At 45.4% G+C, this 19,669-nt stretch overlaps 1 protein-coding gene across 1 annotated transcript; it reads right to left on the reverse strand.

The window, feature by feature from the left end:
- Positions 1–4,817: 4,817 nt before the first annotated feature.
- On the reverse strand, positions 4,818–13,787 carry LOC104620017 (fibrinogen-like protein 1). The gene is made up of 8 exons (XM_010286091.1): positions 13,727–13,787; positions 12,327–12,411; positions 10,771–10,981; positions 9,494–9,653; positions 7,841–7,938; positions 7,672–7,760; positions 6,072–6,262; positions 4,818–5,007 (listed from the first exon to the last, which is right to left on the reverse strand). The coding sequence occupies exons 2-8, from the start codon at positions 12,399–12,401 to the stop codon at positions 4,818–4,820; spliced, it is 1,014 nt and encodes a 337-aa protein (XP_010284393.1). The 5' UTR covers positions 12,402–12,411; positions 13,727–13,787.
- Positions 13,788–19,669: the final 5,882 nt, after the last annotated feature.

The raw sequence follows: 19,669 nt of genomic DNA on the forward strand, positions 1-19,669 counted from the left end.
ATGACTCATTGCAGCCCCGCAGGAGGGACGTGCACAGGAGAGGATCTGCGGGGTCTGTTGGCTTCTGGTGGAAGGAGCAGCAGGAAACGCGTTCCCTCTGCACGGAGCAGGGGGGAATAATGCCCCAAACCTGACCCGTGGGAACACATTCCTTTCTCATTACTGGAAAGTGCTTCCATATCATTATTTTTTTCTATGTATGTGTGTAAAATACACACAAAATACCCTGGGAAAGCATGTGCTAGTGAAGGCGTGATGCAGGAATAGCCAATAGATTTTATTGCATAAAGCAGTCATGTTTCGTGCATCATACATAATGAATGCCACTGATCTAGCCTTTCTTACCTTGTGGACTGTGTACTGGTAGATCATGATGTCCTAAAGCATCCATTGTCCACTATCCTCAACCATCTGTCCTAATTAGTGAATCATTTCCCATTTAGGAAACACAAACCTCAAGTTGTGAGCAGTTTTCGTCGGTTTCTTAGTAGTCGTTATTGAACTCTGTTAATTCGTTGTAATTGCTCAAGTAAGTCATATGGTGGTGTGTCTTTTAGCTGGTTGCATGGAAGTGCAAACAACTGATGCTTAATATTTGGAATGAGTTTAAAACTGAGGGGGCATTTGTTGTCATTCAAGACAGTGATATTTTCTTTCTGCCAATATTTATACCAGGAAAACACAGGAATTTACAAATATTTCCATTTACAAAATGAGTAGAAAAGGGCATGCCACTGGGAGGGCAAACAAAACTGGTGATCAAATTTTAGCCCTCAGAAATGTTACTGGAGCATTCAAGTACCTGTAAAAGGCAGCGAGAGAATTGTTGAATAGCCCATCTTTTCTATAATCATCTTTGCCTTTATTAAACATTTCCTTTTTTTGTGTAAACAAATTGACAATAATGCTACTACAGCAAGTTCGAAATAAATTATGAACAAAACCAGTGAACAGCATGTTTATTTGATGAATACCTGTTTTGCAGACAGAAGGAAAAAGTAAAATGGCTTGGCAACATCTGGTGATTCCCAGAGAATCTGATGGTGAAGTACAGAAGTTACATTGTGGTTTTTGTAATGCTTTAAACCCAGAGATCACAAATTGGTGATTACACACTGCTGCAAGGATTCAGAGCTGGGTTGAAGCCCCAGTTAACAACAGAGACAGAGCTCGGGCCAGCGAGAATGACTCAGAGACTTTGCTTGCCATTTGTTAGGATAACCGTCTCTTCAGGGAGTTTGCAAAGACCAGGGGAGTGCTATTGAGCAACAAAAAGAAAAGAAGAGATGCTGCCCATGGAGGATGGAGTGAGAGAAGTTAGATTCAGGCAAAGAACTGTCAGTCTTAAAACAACTCTCCCCTAAGGAGCCCAACTCTACGTGTTCTTTAACCCACCTTGTGGGTGTGAAGGGGAAGTCAGCATGTGCTTAGTTCTCTGCCAGTAGGCTCCTGTCTTTCTCAAAACTGGCTTTCTGAGGAGAAAGAGAGATTTCCCAATCCCACACTTTTTTTTTCTCTCTTCTCCAAACCAACAACTTTAAAGGGAGAGCAGCATTGCTGTGCATTAGCCACTTACTGATGCCACCCCACTCAAGTGTCCAAAGCGTGCACAGCTAACTTGACAGAGCAGGAGGGCTTGCTGTGATGGCCTAGGAGGAGCAAGACTCTCAGCGTTTGGCTGCCAAAGTCAAACCCCACCGTTTGAACGGCCTTTTTGATGGGTAAAGTTTTGCAGATGCTGTTGGAGTGCCGGATCCGACTTGAGGGTGATGTGAGCTCCCTCTTTGCCAGGAGCTGCGCCAGGATGCCGCGCTGTTGACGGTCCGCCCTTCGGCCCAGCGTGGTGTTCGTACCGGCTATGTATTCCCATAAGCTGTCAGCTTGAAATGCTGTTTAAAGCATTTGAGAACGTGTCCACACTTGAAGAGTGATCCAAAGCTAATCAAATGTAACAAGTCTTTAAATTGACTTAAATGAGCTGGAAATTGGACCTCTGAAGCAACTGCTGCTCAGGATACTTACCACCCCTGTACTAAGGTAAACTCCGCAGCAATGAAGCACATTCACCCTGAAGCAGTGATCTGTCAGGGTTGGAGCTCCAGTGCTACAGTAGCTGTTTACAGCTCTGGTGAGCCTCTCAGCATGGCAGACCCTGGAGAAATGGGACATCAAAAGTACAGCACAGCAACATTCCGCAAGCATTCCCCTAACCTGCAGCGGCAGTGATTTGAGCTTGGTGGTAGCCCTCAGATCAAGTAAGTATTTGGCTAGTGGCATTTTACCCTGTTTATTAAGATAAAGAGGGTTCTGAAACACCTCCTGGGGTTTGCTGTGGGAGTTGCAGGGTCCTGCACAAAGCTCTATGAGCTCGGCATCTCCCAGGGGGTTCTTGGTGCCGCAGGAGGGCAGAGGAGGGGGAGCCTTGCTCTAAGGCAGAGGCTACTGCCTGCAACCTTGTCTGAATGTTGGGCTGCGTTCAGAACAGCTACTGTAATGCATTAGATGGACTTAGGTAGTTCTCTACTTCTAAGACAGCAAGGCAGACCCCTTCCCTCCCAGCTTGCCAGATCTTTGTCCCCTTTTCTCTCTCAGAGACAGAAAAAAGCACTGTAACGTATTGATGCTGGCTGAAGGAAGTCCAGCTATAATGCCTGCCTCTTCATATTGATACAGGGTGAAAGAGGCTCCATACTCTGGACTTTTACATCGCTCACTGCTCACTCACTGGGGAACTGGTCTGGGTGGCAGTTGTCTGACTAAACCCTGTTGACTTTATCTCCAGCTTGATACTCCATTATCAGATGGGTTATTGCTGCTTAATGTACTGTCAAACCACTAGTGTTGTTCCTTTGGTGCCATGGTTGTTTTCCAGCATGCAGAATTGAGTATCACCACTCTGTAATCCTTACCCTGCTTCCCTAGCCCTCTACTGAAGAATGGGCTTGAGCACCATCTGCCAGAAGGCATTAACAAGACCTTATTTCACTCACATTTCTCTATGTCTTCTGCCTAGACAAAAATTGTCTTTGCTGCCCTCAGCACTGCATCAGCGGCCACTAGTTACACTGTGTGCACAGTGACTTCTTATGTTCCCAACATGCAGTTACAACCTTGCACTAGGATCTTACCATTGTAAAATACAGAAGTAGTGATCAGAAAGGAAATAGTAGACGCTGGTTGTTCACGCTCCTTTCTTCACAAGGGCAACCTCATTTCAGAGATGTAGGTGCAAGTTTGGTTCCACATAGGTCCCTGCCAGTGCTTGGGAAGAGGGCAGTGGCACAGTCTTGCCAGGGCACAGGCTTTAGGAGCACGGCCCCCTGGAGTGCTGGCCCAGTGCGTTCCAGTATTCACGTTTGCAATCACTGGGATGTCTAGGAAGAAGTGAGGACAGGATTTACCTCTTGACAAAGAAGAAGAACCAAACCAAATTTTACACTGAGTGTTCACGTGTCTCTGCATTGTCTCCAGGATAGCTTGAGCCATGGAATTAAATGTACCATGCAGATCTCCTAAACTACACATGACAGCAGGTGTAAAAGCACCAGAGCCAACACCAAAAGAATTAAATTTTTGTATTACAAGCTTTCTCAAGATTTTCATTCATATTTCTGTTCAAGTTCCTACTGCTGAAAACTAGATACAAAGTGTGAAGTCCTATAGAGATGGTTTTATTTCACGCTTTATGGATATATAATACAAATTACAATATGTATGGATCTAAAAGCAAATAAATGGAAAAGAACTACCAGTTAAAAAAATTATTGTAATTCAGAAAAAAATAGGCTTATTCTACAACATGGTAGTTAAATGATTTGCATCAAGCTGATACTACTGTTCATTTTCAACTGTTGTTATTTACAACTTGTGGAAAATAAATTTTTGGTATTCCATTTCCTTCAGTCATTTGTGTTGCTCTGTCGTTTCACTCTACTGAGACAAGACAAGCAGTGTGCCTTATGGTTCAATCACTTTCTGATTCCCTTTCGCTAACTCAAAGTCATCTGGTAAATTACACGAGAACGTATAAATGAATCATGACTGCATTTTATGAACTCCTAACAATATCTATGTTCATCTTAAATTTAGTCAAACCACCTAATTTTAATCTGGGGCTTCAGTCTGGTCAGCAGCATTGTCTTTGTCTGCATTAATGTGTTGCGGTGTGCTATAGAAGCAGATCTGCAGCGGGAAGCTGTTGGCAATGAAACCCAGTGTCCACACTGTCCGTATGGTTGGGGTTTACTCTGAAGTAGCCTTAGTCTGGATGCACGTTAGCAGTTGGAGCACGTCCATGCACTGGTTTGGTCTTACACACTCCAGGAGCATTCTTCAACCATAAGGAGAGTTGCTTAAAAACATTCTCCTGATCTAGGACACAGCACTAAGGAAGGCACACCAGGTGAAGTCCAATTACCCATCACCTTGTTGTTTCCGTTCTTATGTTCTCGTAACTGAAGCACTGACAGGTAAAATCAAGATGAGAAAGATTTAGCCTTTGAAGAGTTCAGATAGCTAAAAGAACATGCTTGATCATTCAAGGTCCAGAGAGCTTTTCATAAACATTCTCCAATGAAGTCCTGAAAATTGCTGAAAAAGAAAACTGTGGTTATTCCATGACTGAGATCCGTATGTTTTGCATTACGTTGTTGGCTGGCTGTGCTCAAACAACCCATGACGTTAGCTTCAGCTAGTAGAAACAGGTGTAATTCCAGTTACCACAGTGCAGGTTTGGCAACTGGCAGCAGCAGAGTGCTGGCTATTAACTTATGCAGTTCTTTTCAGCCTATACTTTTTTCTTTCCAAAGCCACAGGTTTCAGCTGCCCTGACTGTTCTCACCATCTCCACTCTCGCTGTCAACAAAGAACGGAGCCCTGATTTTCATGGCTGAGTATTTTAGCGAGTACCACATCCCATGCCATGTAGACCAAACCATGCCATCATCATGGGATCCATTGTACCTTCCTGTTCTGTAGTATCGTCCATTGAGGTTTACGGCATGGCACCTTGTAACAATGTAGGAGAGGGAAAAAAGGAGATTAGGTTTAGCATGGGAAGACATTGCATCATCACAGTGAAGTATAATTTTCACACAAGATATATTTAGAAATACCAGAGCAGGATTCACTGACAGGTTTAGACACCTAGATATATCTGTCTGTACTGAAATGATTATCTAAATTCCTGCAGTAGCCTATGGAGATCTGGTTAATACACTTAGTGGAACCCAGAGAAGTATGTGGGTCATCCCAAAGTAGACACCTACACCAGTCAGGTAATTCAACCTGTTGACTCCTTCAAGTGTATTAACTAGGGACATGATTCAGTTGCCTGAACAGAGGGGTGTAGTGCCATTTGGTAGGCTCTAGCTCAAGTGTAGGCACCTATGTATCGACACCTAAAAATGCAGATGTCTTTTAATCAAGTTGATTCCTGCTATTGATGTACATTTTTGTAGCTCGACTGATTTCAATTTGTATGTGATGAGGGCCTGGTCAAAGAAGAGGCTCATTCTGCACTACAACAGGGAAAAACTGAGCGCAGTTTGTCCATGCTCCCAGGGCTGGTGAACCTAAGTCCCTATCTGTTGATGTGTGGGGTATGTCCAACCAGCAAACGTACCATCAGGACTATTAAGGTGTGGCTCACCCCCTAGATATGCTCCACAATAGAGAAATGTCCTTTGTACACACTTCACCTTGCAGTGAATTGCCTCAATTGTTTTCTTTCCTGGGATATAACCCAAAGCAATTCAAGGAATTCTAATTGGGCTCTTACCCTTCCAGGTCATTCTCCCCTGTGCATTTATTCTGACCCATTTACTTAAAATGAATGCAACTTACCTGTGGCCCAGTTTCTTAAAATGAATGCAACTTACCTGGTTTGCTTCATAATGAAAGCAGCAGATTGCTTTCCTTTGAGGATCCATAGGTGTGAACATTTTAGATTTGGCGGTGTGAGGCGGCAAATGCACACAGCAGCCTCCAGCTGCTGTAAGGCAGGCAAGTCCTCTCGGCTGTACAGCCACCCACACCCTATGCATCTGAGAAGAATCAACTGTTTTCCATACCTGTTAAACCACCAACCACCCTTGTTCTCTAATGCACAGTTGCCTGCCAGGAATCGATCGTGATCCTTGTCAGATGTGGTGAACTGCATCCCTCTGTGAGAGGCTGACCACTGATCTTCAAAATTGCTCCCACCAGACAGAGCGTCGCCAGCGTTACCAGAATAGGTGCCAAACCATAACCTGTAATTGTCCTGGAAGAATATGTGAAACATGTCTTTGGTACCAGCCCTTTCTGCCCTTCCTCCCATTTTTGAGATCAAATTTGTTCTGGCCATTGTATCCACTGTCAAAGGCATGACTGTTGAAGCCAAGGGTGACTTTTGGCCCCATGCTGTAATGATCCTAGTGCAGATCAATACAGGATTTAAACTTCCAGAAGGGATTGCTAATTACTGCTGCTGCTACAAAGGGCTTCTGGCTTTACTGTCTTTCAATAACCATTTGATACACTATTCAACAAGCTGGAAGGCTCTTCCTAGCTCATAAAGAACAAATTGGCAGAAAACTGTGCCAAGTAGTTGCCTTCATAAACTGATCAGCTGTTCAGTTAGAAGAACTCCTTAGGAATTTTGCTCCTCCAAGAACTAGAAGCCATCTGATTTCTAGCTAAATGGTCTGGTCCTCGTAGGAATACTTAAACGAATAGTTCCATTGTGCACAGCTAACAGATCTAAGAGATATGTGATATGAAATGGATGATTACTTTTGTGGTGTTGGCTTTTTCCTGTCATCATATTCCACTTTTGTTTATGAAAAATAGCAGTAGAGGTATTAAAATGAAGCTGTTCAAATTTTCATAAGAAAACTCTAATTGCAAACTGAACGTAATGCATACATTTCTGGAGTAGTGATGGAGTTGGAGCTAGGACTGGTCCATGCAATGTCCTTGGGTGTTCAGGAAACTTATGCATGGTGTTCAGAAAGGCAAGCCTGCAAAGAACAGCACCTGCATGGAGCAGGATGCTCACTAAAGCTAGAAAGCAAACATGAAAATACAGGGATGTGTCTGTCTTTGGACTTTCTGTGTCTGTAGCACTAAGTGTAGAGCCACTGGTACCTCTCTTCAAGATAGGAACTTACAACTGCTCTTTCAAAGCTTTGATTAGAGTTCACCGTTTTCTTTTAAAACAAAGTAAAGAGGGTTTGTTCTGGTGATTGTCTTTTATGTGGCAGTCTGAAACACTCTCCTACGAAGTCGGAGAGCAGGGTTCAGTTTCCTTGCAGAGGTACAAACCCTTATCTCCACCCTCACAGAAGACTCTCTTAACCATGAGGCCAGAGACAAATGCACGTGGGAACCCCTGTGCCCTGCAGCAGAGAGCTGCTCTCTGTGCAGCCGCAGCGTTAGCAAGGGAGCAGGTACACATGATCCTGTCACCCAGTGGCTTAGACACTGAGCGGTTGTCAGAAGAAGTCCCAGGCTTACATCCCTGCTCCCAGGGCTGTTTGTCAGTCAGCCAAACCAGGAATCAGGGAACCAGAGCAGGTAAGTTTTGCAGAGCTGTAATTACAACCCTGATACTGAAGTCTGATGCTGCATATGCAGATGCCCTGCCCTCACAGATAAAACAAGCAAATCATCACTCTCTCAATTTCTTACCTGCTCATTTGCAAGCTGGAAATTTTCATAGACTGCATAACGTCTTTCCCCATGCCAGTCCATCAAGTCAATCTTTAATGAGCTCTCTCCTAAGCACAAAGTGGTGTCCTGTTAGATGAACTCTCTCATGCAAATTGGAAAGAAATCTGCAGAGGGAAAATACTTGCACCTCTAGCGAGCAGGTCGTAAATGTGGTCATTGCCCAGCCAGTATTCATCATTCTTTCCCTGGAATTTCCCAAATCCCAGCTTGTAATCATCCCATTTCCTGCAGTGAGATAAAATTATAAGTTTTCAGCACATGAGGGAATAAGTTTGTGACACTTGGCTATGGTAACAAGTAAAACTTCATCTGCATCTCTAGACACTGTTTTCTAAAAGTATCTGTTTCATCACAAGCTGAGCTGAGCTGAGATTTGTCACTCTGCCTTAGAAGTAAATACAACTCATAGCTTACTACTTCTCCTGCTAAACCTGTGCACACAGATATATGGGGATCAAACCTTCAAATTGCCAGATGCAGTGCTCGCAGGATGAGGTTGTCAGTTAGATGGAAAGGGAAAGCAGCAGCTGTCATATTGGTCTTCAGCAAAACATCTGATCTGTTCTTTAGAAAGTCATAGTTCAAATGCACTCCTGGCTGGAAATGAATGTTGCAGTCTAAAATATGCTGCAATCTTGGAGGTATGATGTGGTGTGGTGAAGAATCAGAAACTGAATAGAAGCTGCAAACAAAAGCTTCCAGATGAAGTTAAAAGGAAAATACCTGGCTTTTCTTTGTGCTCCTGTTCTATTTAAATATATTTTTGATTCATTGACCACTTTCACCTCTGTTTTTTTGCAGGATCACTGTCTGGATGTGGCAACTTGCTCTTCAACGATCTACACCTACTTTTCATCAACATTCTCTGGCTTCATCTAAGAGAAATCGCCTGCTGTTACTTTCTTCCCATCATTTCATTCTCTTAAAATCTCCTATTATTTATGTATTGTCTTTGATATTCACATATAATCCCTGTGTATCATCATTTCCCATTTTACTAACCCCATGTTTATTCCCTCTCTCATATTGTTATTAGGGATATTAATTCTGCTTGACCTACATGCAGTCAATGATCCTCTTCAGGATGTTTTTCATTCACCTGTGCTGAGAGCTGAACTACCATAACTAGATAGCTACCACTCTCTAGGCAAGCCAGCTTAGATCCAGTTGAGGTAGCTTTGCAATGGACTGCACTCACTGTAAGAGACGCTAGACATGCCCTGAAATTGTGTGCGCTACGGTAGTGAATTAATCTGTGTGGGGATGTTTATTCTTTGCTGTGCTACCAGAGCATCTCTCCTCCTGGAGATTTCCAGGTAAGAGTCACCTCTCTGGGATTTTCCATAGAGAAAGGGAAATCCGGACCAGTGGTTTGGCATCTTTTTGAAAGATTTGAAAAAGGAAATAAATGTTACATCATGCTGAATATAATTCCTGATATGAGAACAGATAGTATATTCAACAGGTCTCAGTCTCTGTGTTGGCAGCAGATACCTGCTCATTTGGAGCCTTCGACAGTCTCCAGTAATGGTTAAACAAATACGGACACATGTACACATTTACTCAAATGCAGAGAAGCCATGGAAAACGCATTATAGGTCCATTTTGAAAATGGCCTCCTGCTACCAATATGTACCACCAGATTGCCCTAATGCAAAGAGTTATCACCACTATAGTCTTGCATACCCAGCTTCTCAAAGGTTTTGCCAGGCAGCAGTACAGTGGGTGGGAGATGGAGGCCTGACTGCAAGCCCTGTTGATGCAACCACGAGGCACCCACCTGTTGAAATTCTCCTTGCCATTACTACGCCGCTGAATGACAGTCCACCCCGCACCATCAGACATGTCACAGTATGCCAGGAAAGGCTCTCGGTCTGCTCTGGGCCTGATCCGGTAATAGCCGTTTTCGGTCTTCTTCCTATTATAAACCGCGGAGCAATCTAGGGAGAACGGTATTGGTTTGTTAAACGGGGTGGGGGGAAGGCAAAGGGGTATGTGCAGCCCAGAGAAGATGTCACCGAGAGGTTTGCAGGACAAGGACACTTGGCCAGCCTGTGTTTAGCTCTGCAAGCCCTGCAAAGCCAAAGCAAATGGTTCAGTAAGGTAGTAGCAATGCTGGTTTGCAAACAGCTGGGCCTGACAAAGAGCAGCAAGGCTTGAGAGCCTTTACAGCCATGCCCTCTGAGGGAGTTAATCCCAAATCTTTGGTGAGATACTGGATGGCTGCAGATCAGGCTGGGGCTATAGCACAGGAGCGATGCAGGACTGGGACTGGCTCTGTCAGGAAGATCATTTGCAGGAAAGGTAATTTCCATGTGGAAGGTAACCTCAGCTGTACCTCAGATTGGATTGGCACCCAAAATGTCTAAAATAAGAGGCTAAGCTTCTGCGACCACCTCTGCCAGGACTGTATCAGGAGAGCACCTTTCAGGACCTCAGTGCTTCACACTTTCAGTATAATGCCCATCAAGGTTAAAATCTTGGCCGCAGGCCATGATTCCAGCTATGACCATGTGCTCAAAGCACATGTGTACTCAAGAAACAGAGTATGCATGCCTGCTACTGCACCACGGAAGGGATGGAGGAGCTGAGGAACAGGGAGGCTGAGCTCTTCCAAAGAGGTTTCAGTGCCCACAGTTGAGCCAGGCACTCTGGGCTCCCGTAAGTCACTCAGGGGAAATGGGCTCTTCAAGAGCAAGACCCCTCTCTTCCTAAAGCAGATGTCTAACATAGGTCTGGTGGAAAACTGGGAGGTTCCTGTTCATCTCTGCACCAGAGTCCTAGGTGAGAAGTCCAGCTGCAGCTGTCTGCATTGTACCTGGGCAGTAGCTGCTTAAAGCTGGGCCAGCTGACTCTGACCCCAGGGGATATCTGCTGGTACCAGGGCCATCAGTCCGCCCTTCTCCTTCCCATGTATCTGATCGCATTTTGAAACACAATCCACTTTAAAAATTCTAAAACTTTTAGCAGAAATAAAATGTGACACATGGGACACTGCAGAGAGAAATAAACATTGTGGCAAGCTGAAATTTTCACACACGCTACCACAAACTGTACCTTGGTCATAGACTATCAAATTTCCACTGGTTGTGGGTAAAAGCATCTCATGCTGCGTGCTCCTGTTGCCTGAGAACAGCCTACTTTTTGTTCTATGGTAAGTGTTCTCCAGGATGTCCTTCAGTTGCAGTTCATATAAGTAAAGCAAGTCCTGAAGGTGTTTTAACCTTTGTCTTAGTTTATTGTTGTCTAGGAGGCAGATATCTTTTTCCTATGGAGAAAATAAGAAAAAAAAAAAAAAGAAAAAAACCCCACGCTATAGTCAGTGGTAAGAACAGAGAGGCTGAGAAAGAAGGAGTATCTGTCTCCTCTTGACCCTAGCATGCCCCACTGCCTCTGTGGATCAAGATGATTTGGTGGTCACTTCCTAAGATACACGAGTCTTGCACAGCATGGGCTGTTGAGTTGAACCCAGCAGAAAAGGGTTTTCTACAATGACCTTGCCACTGCTCAGAGCATCCCAGAATATGATCAGATATGCAGAAAATTACTTTGGACAAAAATCATTCATCCTGACTCCCATTTAATGAGCTCAAAGGGAGCATTTGCAGACTATGAAGCTGCTCAGGGTAGTAAGAGGGGGAAAACTTGGCTCTTGCACTGCAGCCAGGCCAAATCAGTGAGGTTCCAGAAACATCTTCTTGTAAAACTGGAAGATAAAAGAGCTGCTATTTGGCATAAAACAGCTGAAAGAAGAGAGCCTACAGTGGTATAACTGCAGAGCTGCATTACCATAACCAAGACCAGAATCTGACCCACAGTGGCTAGGATAAACAATTCCAGCAACAATCTAGTCTATGGCTGGTGTTACTCCATTAAAAACATAACAAAACAGAGCAAAATCTCTTCCAAGACAACCAAGCAAACCTGTGCAATAGGAATCATTGGCTATTTTCACTCTGAGCAAGCTGGCTTGAGTGATACCAGGTCAGGACCAAGTCTAGGCATAAGCAAAACAAGCAGTTGCCCATCACAGCAGACTGACAAGCCTGCCCAAATGTGGCCTCCCAGCTGCTTCTGCTTTCTCCTAGGCCTGTTGCTTTTCCTTCACAGAGGAAGATTTCCGGGCTGGAAGCACACAGGGACCTGCTGCAGACAGCCCTGAGCTTGCCAAACCCTCCTTTCCAAGCTCTGTACCTTGTTGGGATGGCCCAAGAGAAATTTGCTCATCAGAAGAGTACAGATTGCCTTAGACTATACCTACCTCTCTTCTTCTTCCTGCTTTTTAAATCACAATGAATAAATGAAGGCAGTTTTCCCTGAGGGAATGGAGTGGAATATTTCTTCATTGGTCATAAAATTACTTGGTGGTTGTTGTTGTTGTTTTTAATTCCTGGCAATATCAGTCCAGCCACCCAGAGAGCTGCACAGCCCCTAATGACGTGAAAACCCTATATTATCAGGACAACAGTGACCTTCCTTTAGCTGCAGGCAGATGTCTTTTTGCTCTGCTCTTGCAGATCTCCATCCCTCTTGTGGGGGAGCACCTATCTCTACATGACTGGGAATGATAAACCATCAAGAGGTTGTACAGACACGAGCTAAAATATACGCACCGAAAACCTGGGTGCAGGTGAGCCGAAGCTGACCAGGAGAAGGAGCAGCAGCAACCAGGGCATCATCACGCTCATTTCTTATCACCTGAAAAGAAGCATTGACAGGCTGCACTGGAGGTTTCTTTAGTTCCTCTCACAACTTAATTCCCCCCCCCCCCCCAGTCACATTTAATTCCCCAGAAAATGCTGCAGGATTTGTTAAGAAGGTTGCTTGAAACTATAGGCAGGACAAAATCGGTGACGGGATCGGTTGATCCCTAGGATGCATGTTAGGGAGACGCTGAAGCACCAGTGCAGCGTGCTGACAGGAGCGATCCAGGCTTGAGTCCAAGCTCCTGCTTCCCTGGAGAAATGAATACCCGGTGTGACTCTCTGGCAGCCTCTGCCCCTTCTCTCGAGTGCCCACGCAGAAGGGAAGTTTCTCAGCAATAACACCTCCTTGGAGCACTTCTTGCCAAACTGGTTGGCCAAAATCACACAGTCCTTATTCAGTCCAAGCTCCCCAAAGTTCCCCAGAACTCCTGATTGAGTGAGCGTAAGCATCGCCCTTCCTCACTCCATGGAGTGGTCTGTCAGGATGGGATTACCTTGGAGGCTGAGGGCAGAAGTCATACGGGGGATGGAGTGGGCATGGGATAGTTTTTGCTTGGATTTCAGTGGGAGAGATCTCTGCTGCTGGCCTGCCCCAGCGCAGAGCCGTGGCTTCGGTTGGAGAGCCTCAGCTAGAAAAAACGCTAAGTGACCGCCACTGGGAACACGCAGCTGAATGCGAGCGAACAGTACAAATTGTTCACAGTGTGCTTGCCTGGTGCTTTAAAAATAAAAATCAGAAAGAATTTAAAAAATCTGGAAAATAGGCTAAAACTAACTCCCCCGCTTCACATCTGGAAGTGCTGCAGAAACTTGGCTACCCAGCTGTACTCTCTCAGCGGCGTGCTTTGCTTCAGCTACAGCTCTATGCGCATCCCTGTAGCGGCTGACACTAGGGCTGCTTCCAGAGCCGGCAAAGCCGCCGTGACAGGGGAGCCGTCTGCCAAGCCGGGCAGGCCAGGGCCCAAAGCAACCCCTGTGGAAGTCACCCATAAAAGACATCGTGCAGGTGCGTGCCCCAGCACGCGGCGCTTCTTCAGCTTACAGAGGGAAGAGTTTGGTAGTACAGCAGGGGATCCCCAGCCCGTGACCGCTGGCACTGTTCGTTCACACCGCCCCACAGCAGCCGTGCCGGTGGCTGCAGCACCAGTGCTGGGTCAGAATCAGGCCCCACAGCATGTGAGTGGAGGCAGAAAGCTAACAGGAAAGATGGCTTTGAGCGATGGCTCCTGAAAACCAGACAGTGCAGACCAGAGGGAAAGCAAGCAACTTCATCTACGCCTTTATCAACATGTATTAAATGCACATACCTGTAACTCGCCTTTCCTTCAGACCTCTTCCGGATAAGATTATCTCCCTTAAAAGTCAACTGCAAAAGAAAGCAATCATAAGTCTGGCTGCATTTCTAGAGGTCGATGAGGTTTTCCTCTCCAGATGGCCCACATCAAGGGCGCAGACAAAGAACGTTTCACAGCACCAGGCAGTTCCACAGAAAAGACACTCGCAATTCCTTGCCTGAAAGTTACCCAAAGACTGGTTTACCTGTTGTTACCCAATACTCATCCTTCTGCTTCCCAGTGAGGATAAATGACAGTCAGGTTTCTATCAGCAGTGCTTTCCAAAGGAGAGGAGCTCTGCTGGTTGTGCACCATTACCCACCTTATTTGACTAGGAAGCTCGACCAAGACCGACTTCTTTAAGCGTTTATGCGAATCACTCAGACTAATGCTCCCTGTGGGAATCTTATCTCACATTTAATACAGCCAGGCTCATTTCAGTAAGTCCTGCAAGGTGGAAATAACACAGCTTTTCCATTCAGCATTCCTTTTGCTTTTTAGTCTGGTTTACATGTAAAAGCACAGCACAGCTGTAACACCAAAGGAGCTGCAAATCTGAAGCAAGAAGCGAGCACAGGGGTATTAAGCAAGATTTGCTATTTGACTGAAATCTCAGGAGGTTTGCAGTTGTGTAACTCTCCTTTGAGCTGGATGATTAGATTTGCTAGTTAACACAAACAAGGACATTTGTGGGAGAGAGAAAAAAAAACCCAAACAAACAGATGGGTGCCTGCCTTTGCATTATGGCCAAGGAATTACAGATTATTTTAAAGAAAAAATTACAGAGCTGTGTTTGGAGAAGAAACTGTGAGGCCAAAAGACAAGGCATACAAGCCCATTGTAAACTTCTGTGTTACTCTCCAGGAAAGCAGAACTGTCCAGCTATTACCAAGTACAGCGATGCTGTTTATTTCTTAAAAACTGCATTCCTCTTCTGCTGCAAGAACCGCTGACCCATTTCACTGCCAAAGGATTATGTAAACAGTGCTTTTCTTCTCACTTGTTCTCTACTCCCAGTTTTAGGCTGGTTTTGGAAGCTACGAAATTAAATGAGTGAAACATCTCCTCTCCTCCTTAGTGGGTACTTGGCCCTTTCTTCCACCCCTTTGGTCAGCAGCTGCAGCTGATAGCAAGGTGCTCGGGTACCCCACACCTGAGCACAGGGGGGCTGCACGCCATCCCCTGGGGCTTTCATCCACAGCAGCATCTCTTTCTCGGTTGGAGCCAGCCAGCCAGCGCTTGAGACACTGTGCACCAATTTATGCTCTTGCCTAGATGGCCAATATCCTCCTTGACCCACGAGCACGTCCCAGTCCTGGGTGGGATGGGCTCTGGGCCAGGGACTGTGGTGGCAGTGTTAGAGTCATGGTGTGGGCAGCATGGTCACTCCCCGCGGCTGTCTGCAGGGCCGTACAGCCAGGGAGCATTGGGCCACACATCTCAAACTCCTGCTGGTCCCTGGGTAGGAGGGGGCGGTGGAGCTGCAGTGCCGGTTGGACTCACGCGTGTGTGTTATGTGTGACTGCAACTTCTCAGGAGTAGGACTTAAAGTCCAACTCTCCTTCAGGGACTCCCCAAATGCCTCTCAGAACCAAGACACCTGCAGCACTCTCATGCTCTCTCAAGGACTCCACCAGTGTTAGCCTCACCAATGTCTGCATGTGAAAAACCCAGTCAGCTGGAACGTGTTTCTTGCATATCTGCTTCACAATGAACTTGTTTTACCAGGTTAGATGAAGACTTAGGAATATCTGAAGCACAAGAAAGGGGTTGCCATGAGGTTGAGTTCACATGAGGTGGTTCTAGCAGGAGGGTGTGTCATGTACTGCTCCACTGGCCCAGAGCTAAGTCATCATAAAGAACGTGGACACTGTGTGATCACTGAGCTTGTTTCCTCACAGATGTTGAAGTCCCTAGGCAATGGGACTGTAAATGCTCTTTTTTTTTTTTCCTGGAATACACGTGCTTCACACATAGTCTGAAGTGCAAATTCCTGTTTAGTTACTTGGAAGGAGATCAAATTCCCTCTTCTTAAGATACTCAGTGATCTTGTCAGCAAATAATAACAGTTTCATTAACTAAAAACCTCCCCGCCCTGCTCTCCTCCACCCTCCTTCCAAGCAAAAGTACGTAGGTGCTGAATAACAGTCATAAAAAACTATTATCACACATTAAAAGCACAGCCAGCATAGCAAGAATGCAAACTGGTGGATAAACATGAATGGAGTGGCTCTGGGGCAGCTCTCGATATTGCTGCAGTCATGCGGTGCTGGGCTTCCCCAGAAAGACTGACTTGGGATGAAGACATGAAGATGACACCTGATGGACATTCTCCCCGCCAGGGCCCAACAGAAAGTCACTGCAGCTGGAAGACAGTGGTGGCAACTCAAAACTCTCCCAAGACAAGTTCCTTGTTGTTTGTTATTAAAGGAGGAAAGGAAGAAATGAGGCAGACTGCTTCAGACTCCAAAGGAGGTGCACAGACCTGAGGTTTCCATAGCAAGGGTCTGACAGCCTACCTGTGCCCTAGGAAAATTCAGAGTAGTCTAGAGCCAGCTCCAAGCAAACCAGTTCATTTGCACTGACTCCAGGTGCTTTATGCATTTGCCATTATCTTTATATTTCTCTGTCACATCCACCTTCCATGAACATCCTGCTCACTGGGAAAGACTGCGGACCAGGCTCCTTAGCAGGCACTGCAGGTGTGGAGGTACCAGGGGCCTGTAGGCTCTCGACGTGTGAGCTACTATACATCTGCTGTAGGAATCTGGGCTGCCAGGTTTTTTAAAACAAAGTTAATGCATGAGATCTGAAACAAATATTAATTTATTTTTTAAATCTAACAATAAAGGGTTTAATCAAAAGTAAGATAAATGTAAAAGATCAGGATGACATCAGCCACCATGGTTTCAATCTATGAAATAACCGAAACCAGCATATGCGCATTAAAAGTCTGTGGTTTGTTCGCAAGGAGTAACCACAAAAATCTGTGTACAAAGAAGGAGTAATGGTGGCAGACCATGAAATATGCTAGATCTGAATGTTTTGATAATGTTCAAAGAGCAAGAACATAATTCAGTCTAACTAATAATTCTGCATGCAGCCTATGAGTATCTAATGGGTTGACACAACAAACATAATTAGTTTATAAGTTCCTGAGGGCAAGCACAGGTCCAAGCGATCTCACTTACATCAGGAATAGCTATACCAAAGGGAATTAGTCACAAGGCCAGAGGGAATATGTGGATTATCTGCCTGATCTTCTACCTACCTCAGGTCAGAGAACTCCCCTGACCTAATTCACTCCTGTTTGAACTAGAGCATCTCTTTGAGAAAAAGACATTTAGGTGTAAAATATTCAGTGCTGAAGAACCAGCCACAGACCTTAGCATGCTCTTCCACTGGTAAATTACCCACATTGTTAATTATTATTGTTTTTTTGCCCTGAGTCTGAATCTGCCAAGTCTCATCCTGCAGCCTTTTAATCTCATGATGCCTTACTCGGCAAAGGGGAAGAGTCCTCTGCTGCCAAATGTCTTTCCCCTGCTGAAGGCTAGGTCCAAGTACCTACAAGCTGTGTGCCTGTCCCTGGCTGGGTACCCAAATCGCAGTTACCTACGTTGGCTGCGGGCATACGTGTTGGGGAAAAGCCAGCAGGGTCATGGAGGGAGGGGTTGCACAGAGCAAGGTTGGGCACCATGGCACGAGGACATCCTGAGGGAAGAGCACTCAGCTGGCATGGGGCAGGGGAGAAGAGCAAGAACAAGTTCTGCTCCTGGGGTGATTTCATTCAGTGTTGTTTAATGCAGAACATGTACACAGAAGTGACAAGAGCTGTGAGTGGTGTATGGCAGCGTGTGGTGGAGGTGGTCTCACTGGGCTTGTTGAGGAGGCTCCAGGTACTGCAATACTTCTGTGCCTAGATTCGGGATCCTGATCCACCCTAGGCAGGGACAAGCAGCAGAGATATGTGGTCAGGACAGTCCAGGGCACACACGGGAGCAGAACTGCAGGTTCTGGGGACATCTCTGCAGCCAACAGAGAGGTACACAATTTAATTGCCTCTAGGGTTAGACAGCTGCTGAACAAGTACTTTTCTAGATCCAAATTTTGAGGCTTTAAGTCTGCTTACGTATCTTTTTGGGCACCTAACCCTTTTTCCAGATCCAACCCTGACTAACTGTAACTAAGTGAATCCTTATCTTTTCCTTCAGAAGACAGACAGCTTTGAGCTCCTCAACCCAGGAGTGATGAGGTGCACTTCACAGCCTTTTACTCACATCATGGCTCTTCCCTCTTTCTTCTGGAGTTCTGGTTACCACGACTGGAGACCTAGGAGCACACAGGAGCCAAGTAGAGAGCTCAAGCAATATTTCCAACCCAACATCTTTCCTGTTTGTGGATTCAAGGATTTTGTTATTTCTTTTGCCACAGAGCCACATGGCACTATCACCTGCGGCTGGCTACCCACTACTGCTGCCTCAGGACTTTTTGGAGTTACCTGTTTTCATAATACAGTCACTGATTCTCCAAGTCTGACCTGCCATGGTGTTACTCCCAGCAGTCAGAATGACTGTGATTTCCAACACATGAGAACTTAGTTAAGAAATGTTTACCAGCTTTTTGACATGTACACGCATACCCCACGCAGGTGGCATGTGCCTCTCAGTGACAGTCAGTAGGACTGTAAGTAGAACAAGGATTTCCTTCAAAGGTGTTGCATAGTCCGTCAGGTACCAAGGGCTGAAAAGAGTCATCCTGAGGTCCTTCATTCGGAGATTGACAGTGGATGTATGGAAATGTACATTGCTTAGTCATCTGCACTTACCAGATGTTAAAATGTACTCAGTGCTAGGCAGCTGTTCTTCTGTCCAACCACTTTTTGAACCTCTGTGTCAGGTGCAAACCCCTCACTCTGGATTTTATCCAAGGCATGCTTTAAAACCAAACAACACAACACTGAACAGCGTAAGACAACACCCAATCCCTGCAGAACTTCTCTGGAAAGAACTTGCTTAAGGATGGTTCTTTAGTTATTTTACGACTAGTGTGCTGGGTTTTCACTCATGTGAACCAGATTGGCTTTATCTTCTTCTACATTTTTAATCAAATGTGATTTTCTAGCCAGACAGTTGTTCACAGAAGCAACAAAATGCTTTTGTCAGTAAAACTTGTGATCTTGTTTTACAAATATAAATTAGTTTGACAGGAATTATTTTCCCTAATCCCACGTTGATTGGCATTATTATTATTATTATTACTACTACTATTACTACTACTACTACCTCTACTACTACTAAGTTTCTTTAATATTTTATTAGTTGAAGCCTCTATCTACTCTGCTCTCATTTTGTCTGGGAGCAAAGCCAAGATGACAGACCTATCATCATAGAATCATAGAACCTTTAGGTTGGAAGGGGCGATTTAAGGTCATCTAGTCCAAACCCTCTGCAATCAGCAGGGACATCTTCAAGTAGATTCAATTGCTCAGAGCTCCGTCCAACCTGATCTTGAACGTTGCCAGGGATGGGGCATCTACCACCTCTCTGGGAAACCTCTGCCAGTGGTTCACAACCCTCATGGTGAAAAATGTCTTCCTTATATCTAGTCTAAATCTACCCTCTTCCAGTTTAAAACTGGAGGGCAGGGTGTCCTATCACAACAGGCCCTGCTAAAAAGTCTGTCCCCATCTTTCTTATATGCCCCCTCTAAGTACTGGAAGGCTGCAATAAAGTGTCCCTGGAGCCTCGTCTTCTCCAGGCTGAACAACCACAACTCTCTCAGCTCGTCCTCAGAGGAGAGGTGTTGCAGCCCTCTGATCATTTTTGTGGCCCTGCTCTGGACTCACTCCAACGGGTCCATGTCTTTCCTGTGCTGAGGGCTCGAGAGATGGATGCAGGACTCCAGGTGGGGTCT

This window comes from Phaethon lepturus, unplaced genomic scaffold, assembly GCF_000687285.1.
Source record: "Phaethon lepturus isolate BGI_N335 unplaced genomic scaffold, ASM68728v1 scaffold36104, whole genome shotgun sequence".
Taxonomy (NCBI): Eukaryota; Metazoa; Chordata; class Aves; order Phaethontiformes; family Phaethontidae; genus Phaethon; species Phaethon lepturus.

Bases quoted from the DNA above. Each gene is read 5' to 3' on its own strand.
- LOC104620017 (XM_010286091.1), bottom strand. From the start codon at position 12,401: ATGAGCGTGATGATGCCCTGGTTGCTGCTGCTCCTTCTCCTGGTCAGC. The intron at 6,263-7,671 runs GTAAGAAATTGA...ATATTCTTCCAG, and splicing joins TCCAGCTTGCAAATGAGCAG to GACAATTACAGGTTATGGTT. The intron at 5,008-6,071 runs GTATGGAAAACA...CATTGTTACAAG, and splicing joins GGTGGTTGGTGGTTTAACAG to GTGCCATGCCGTAAACCTCA.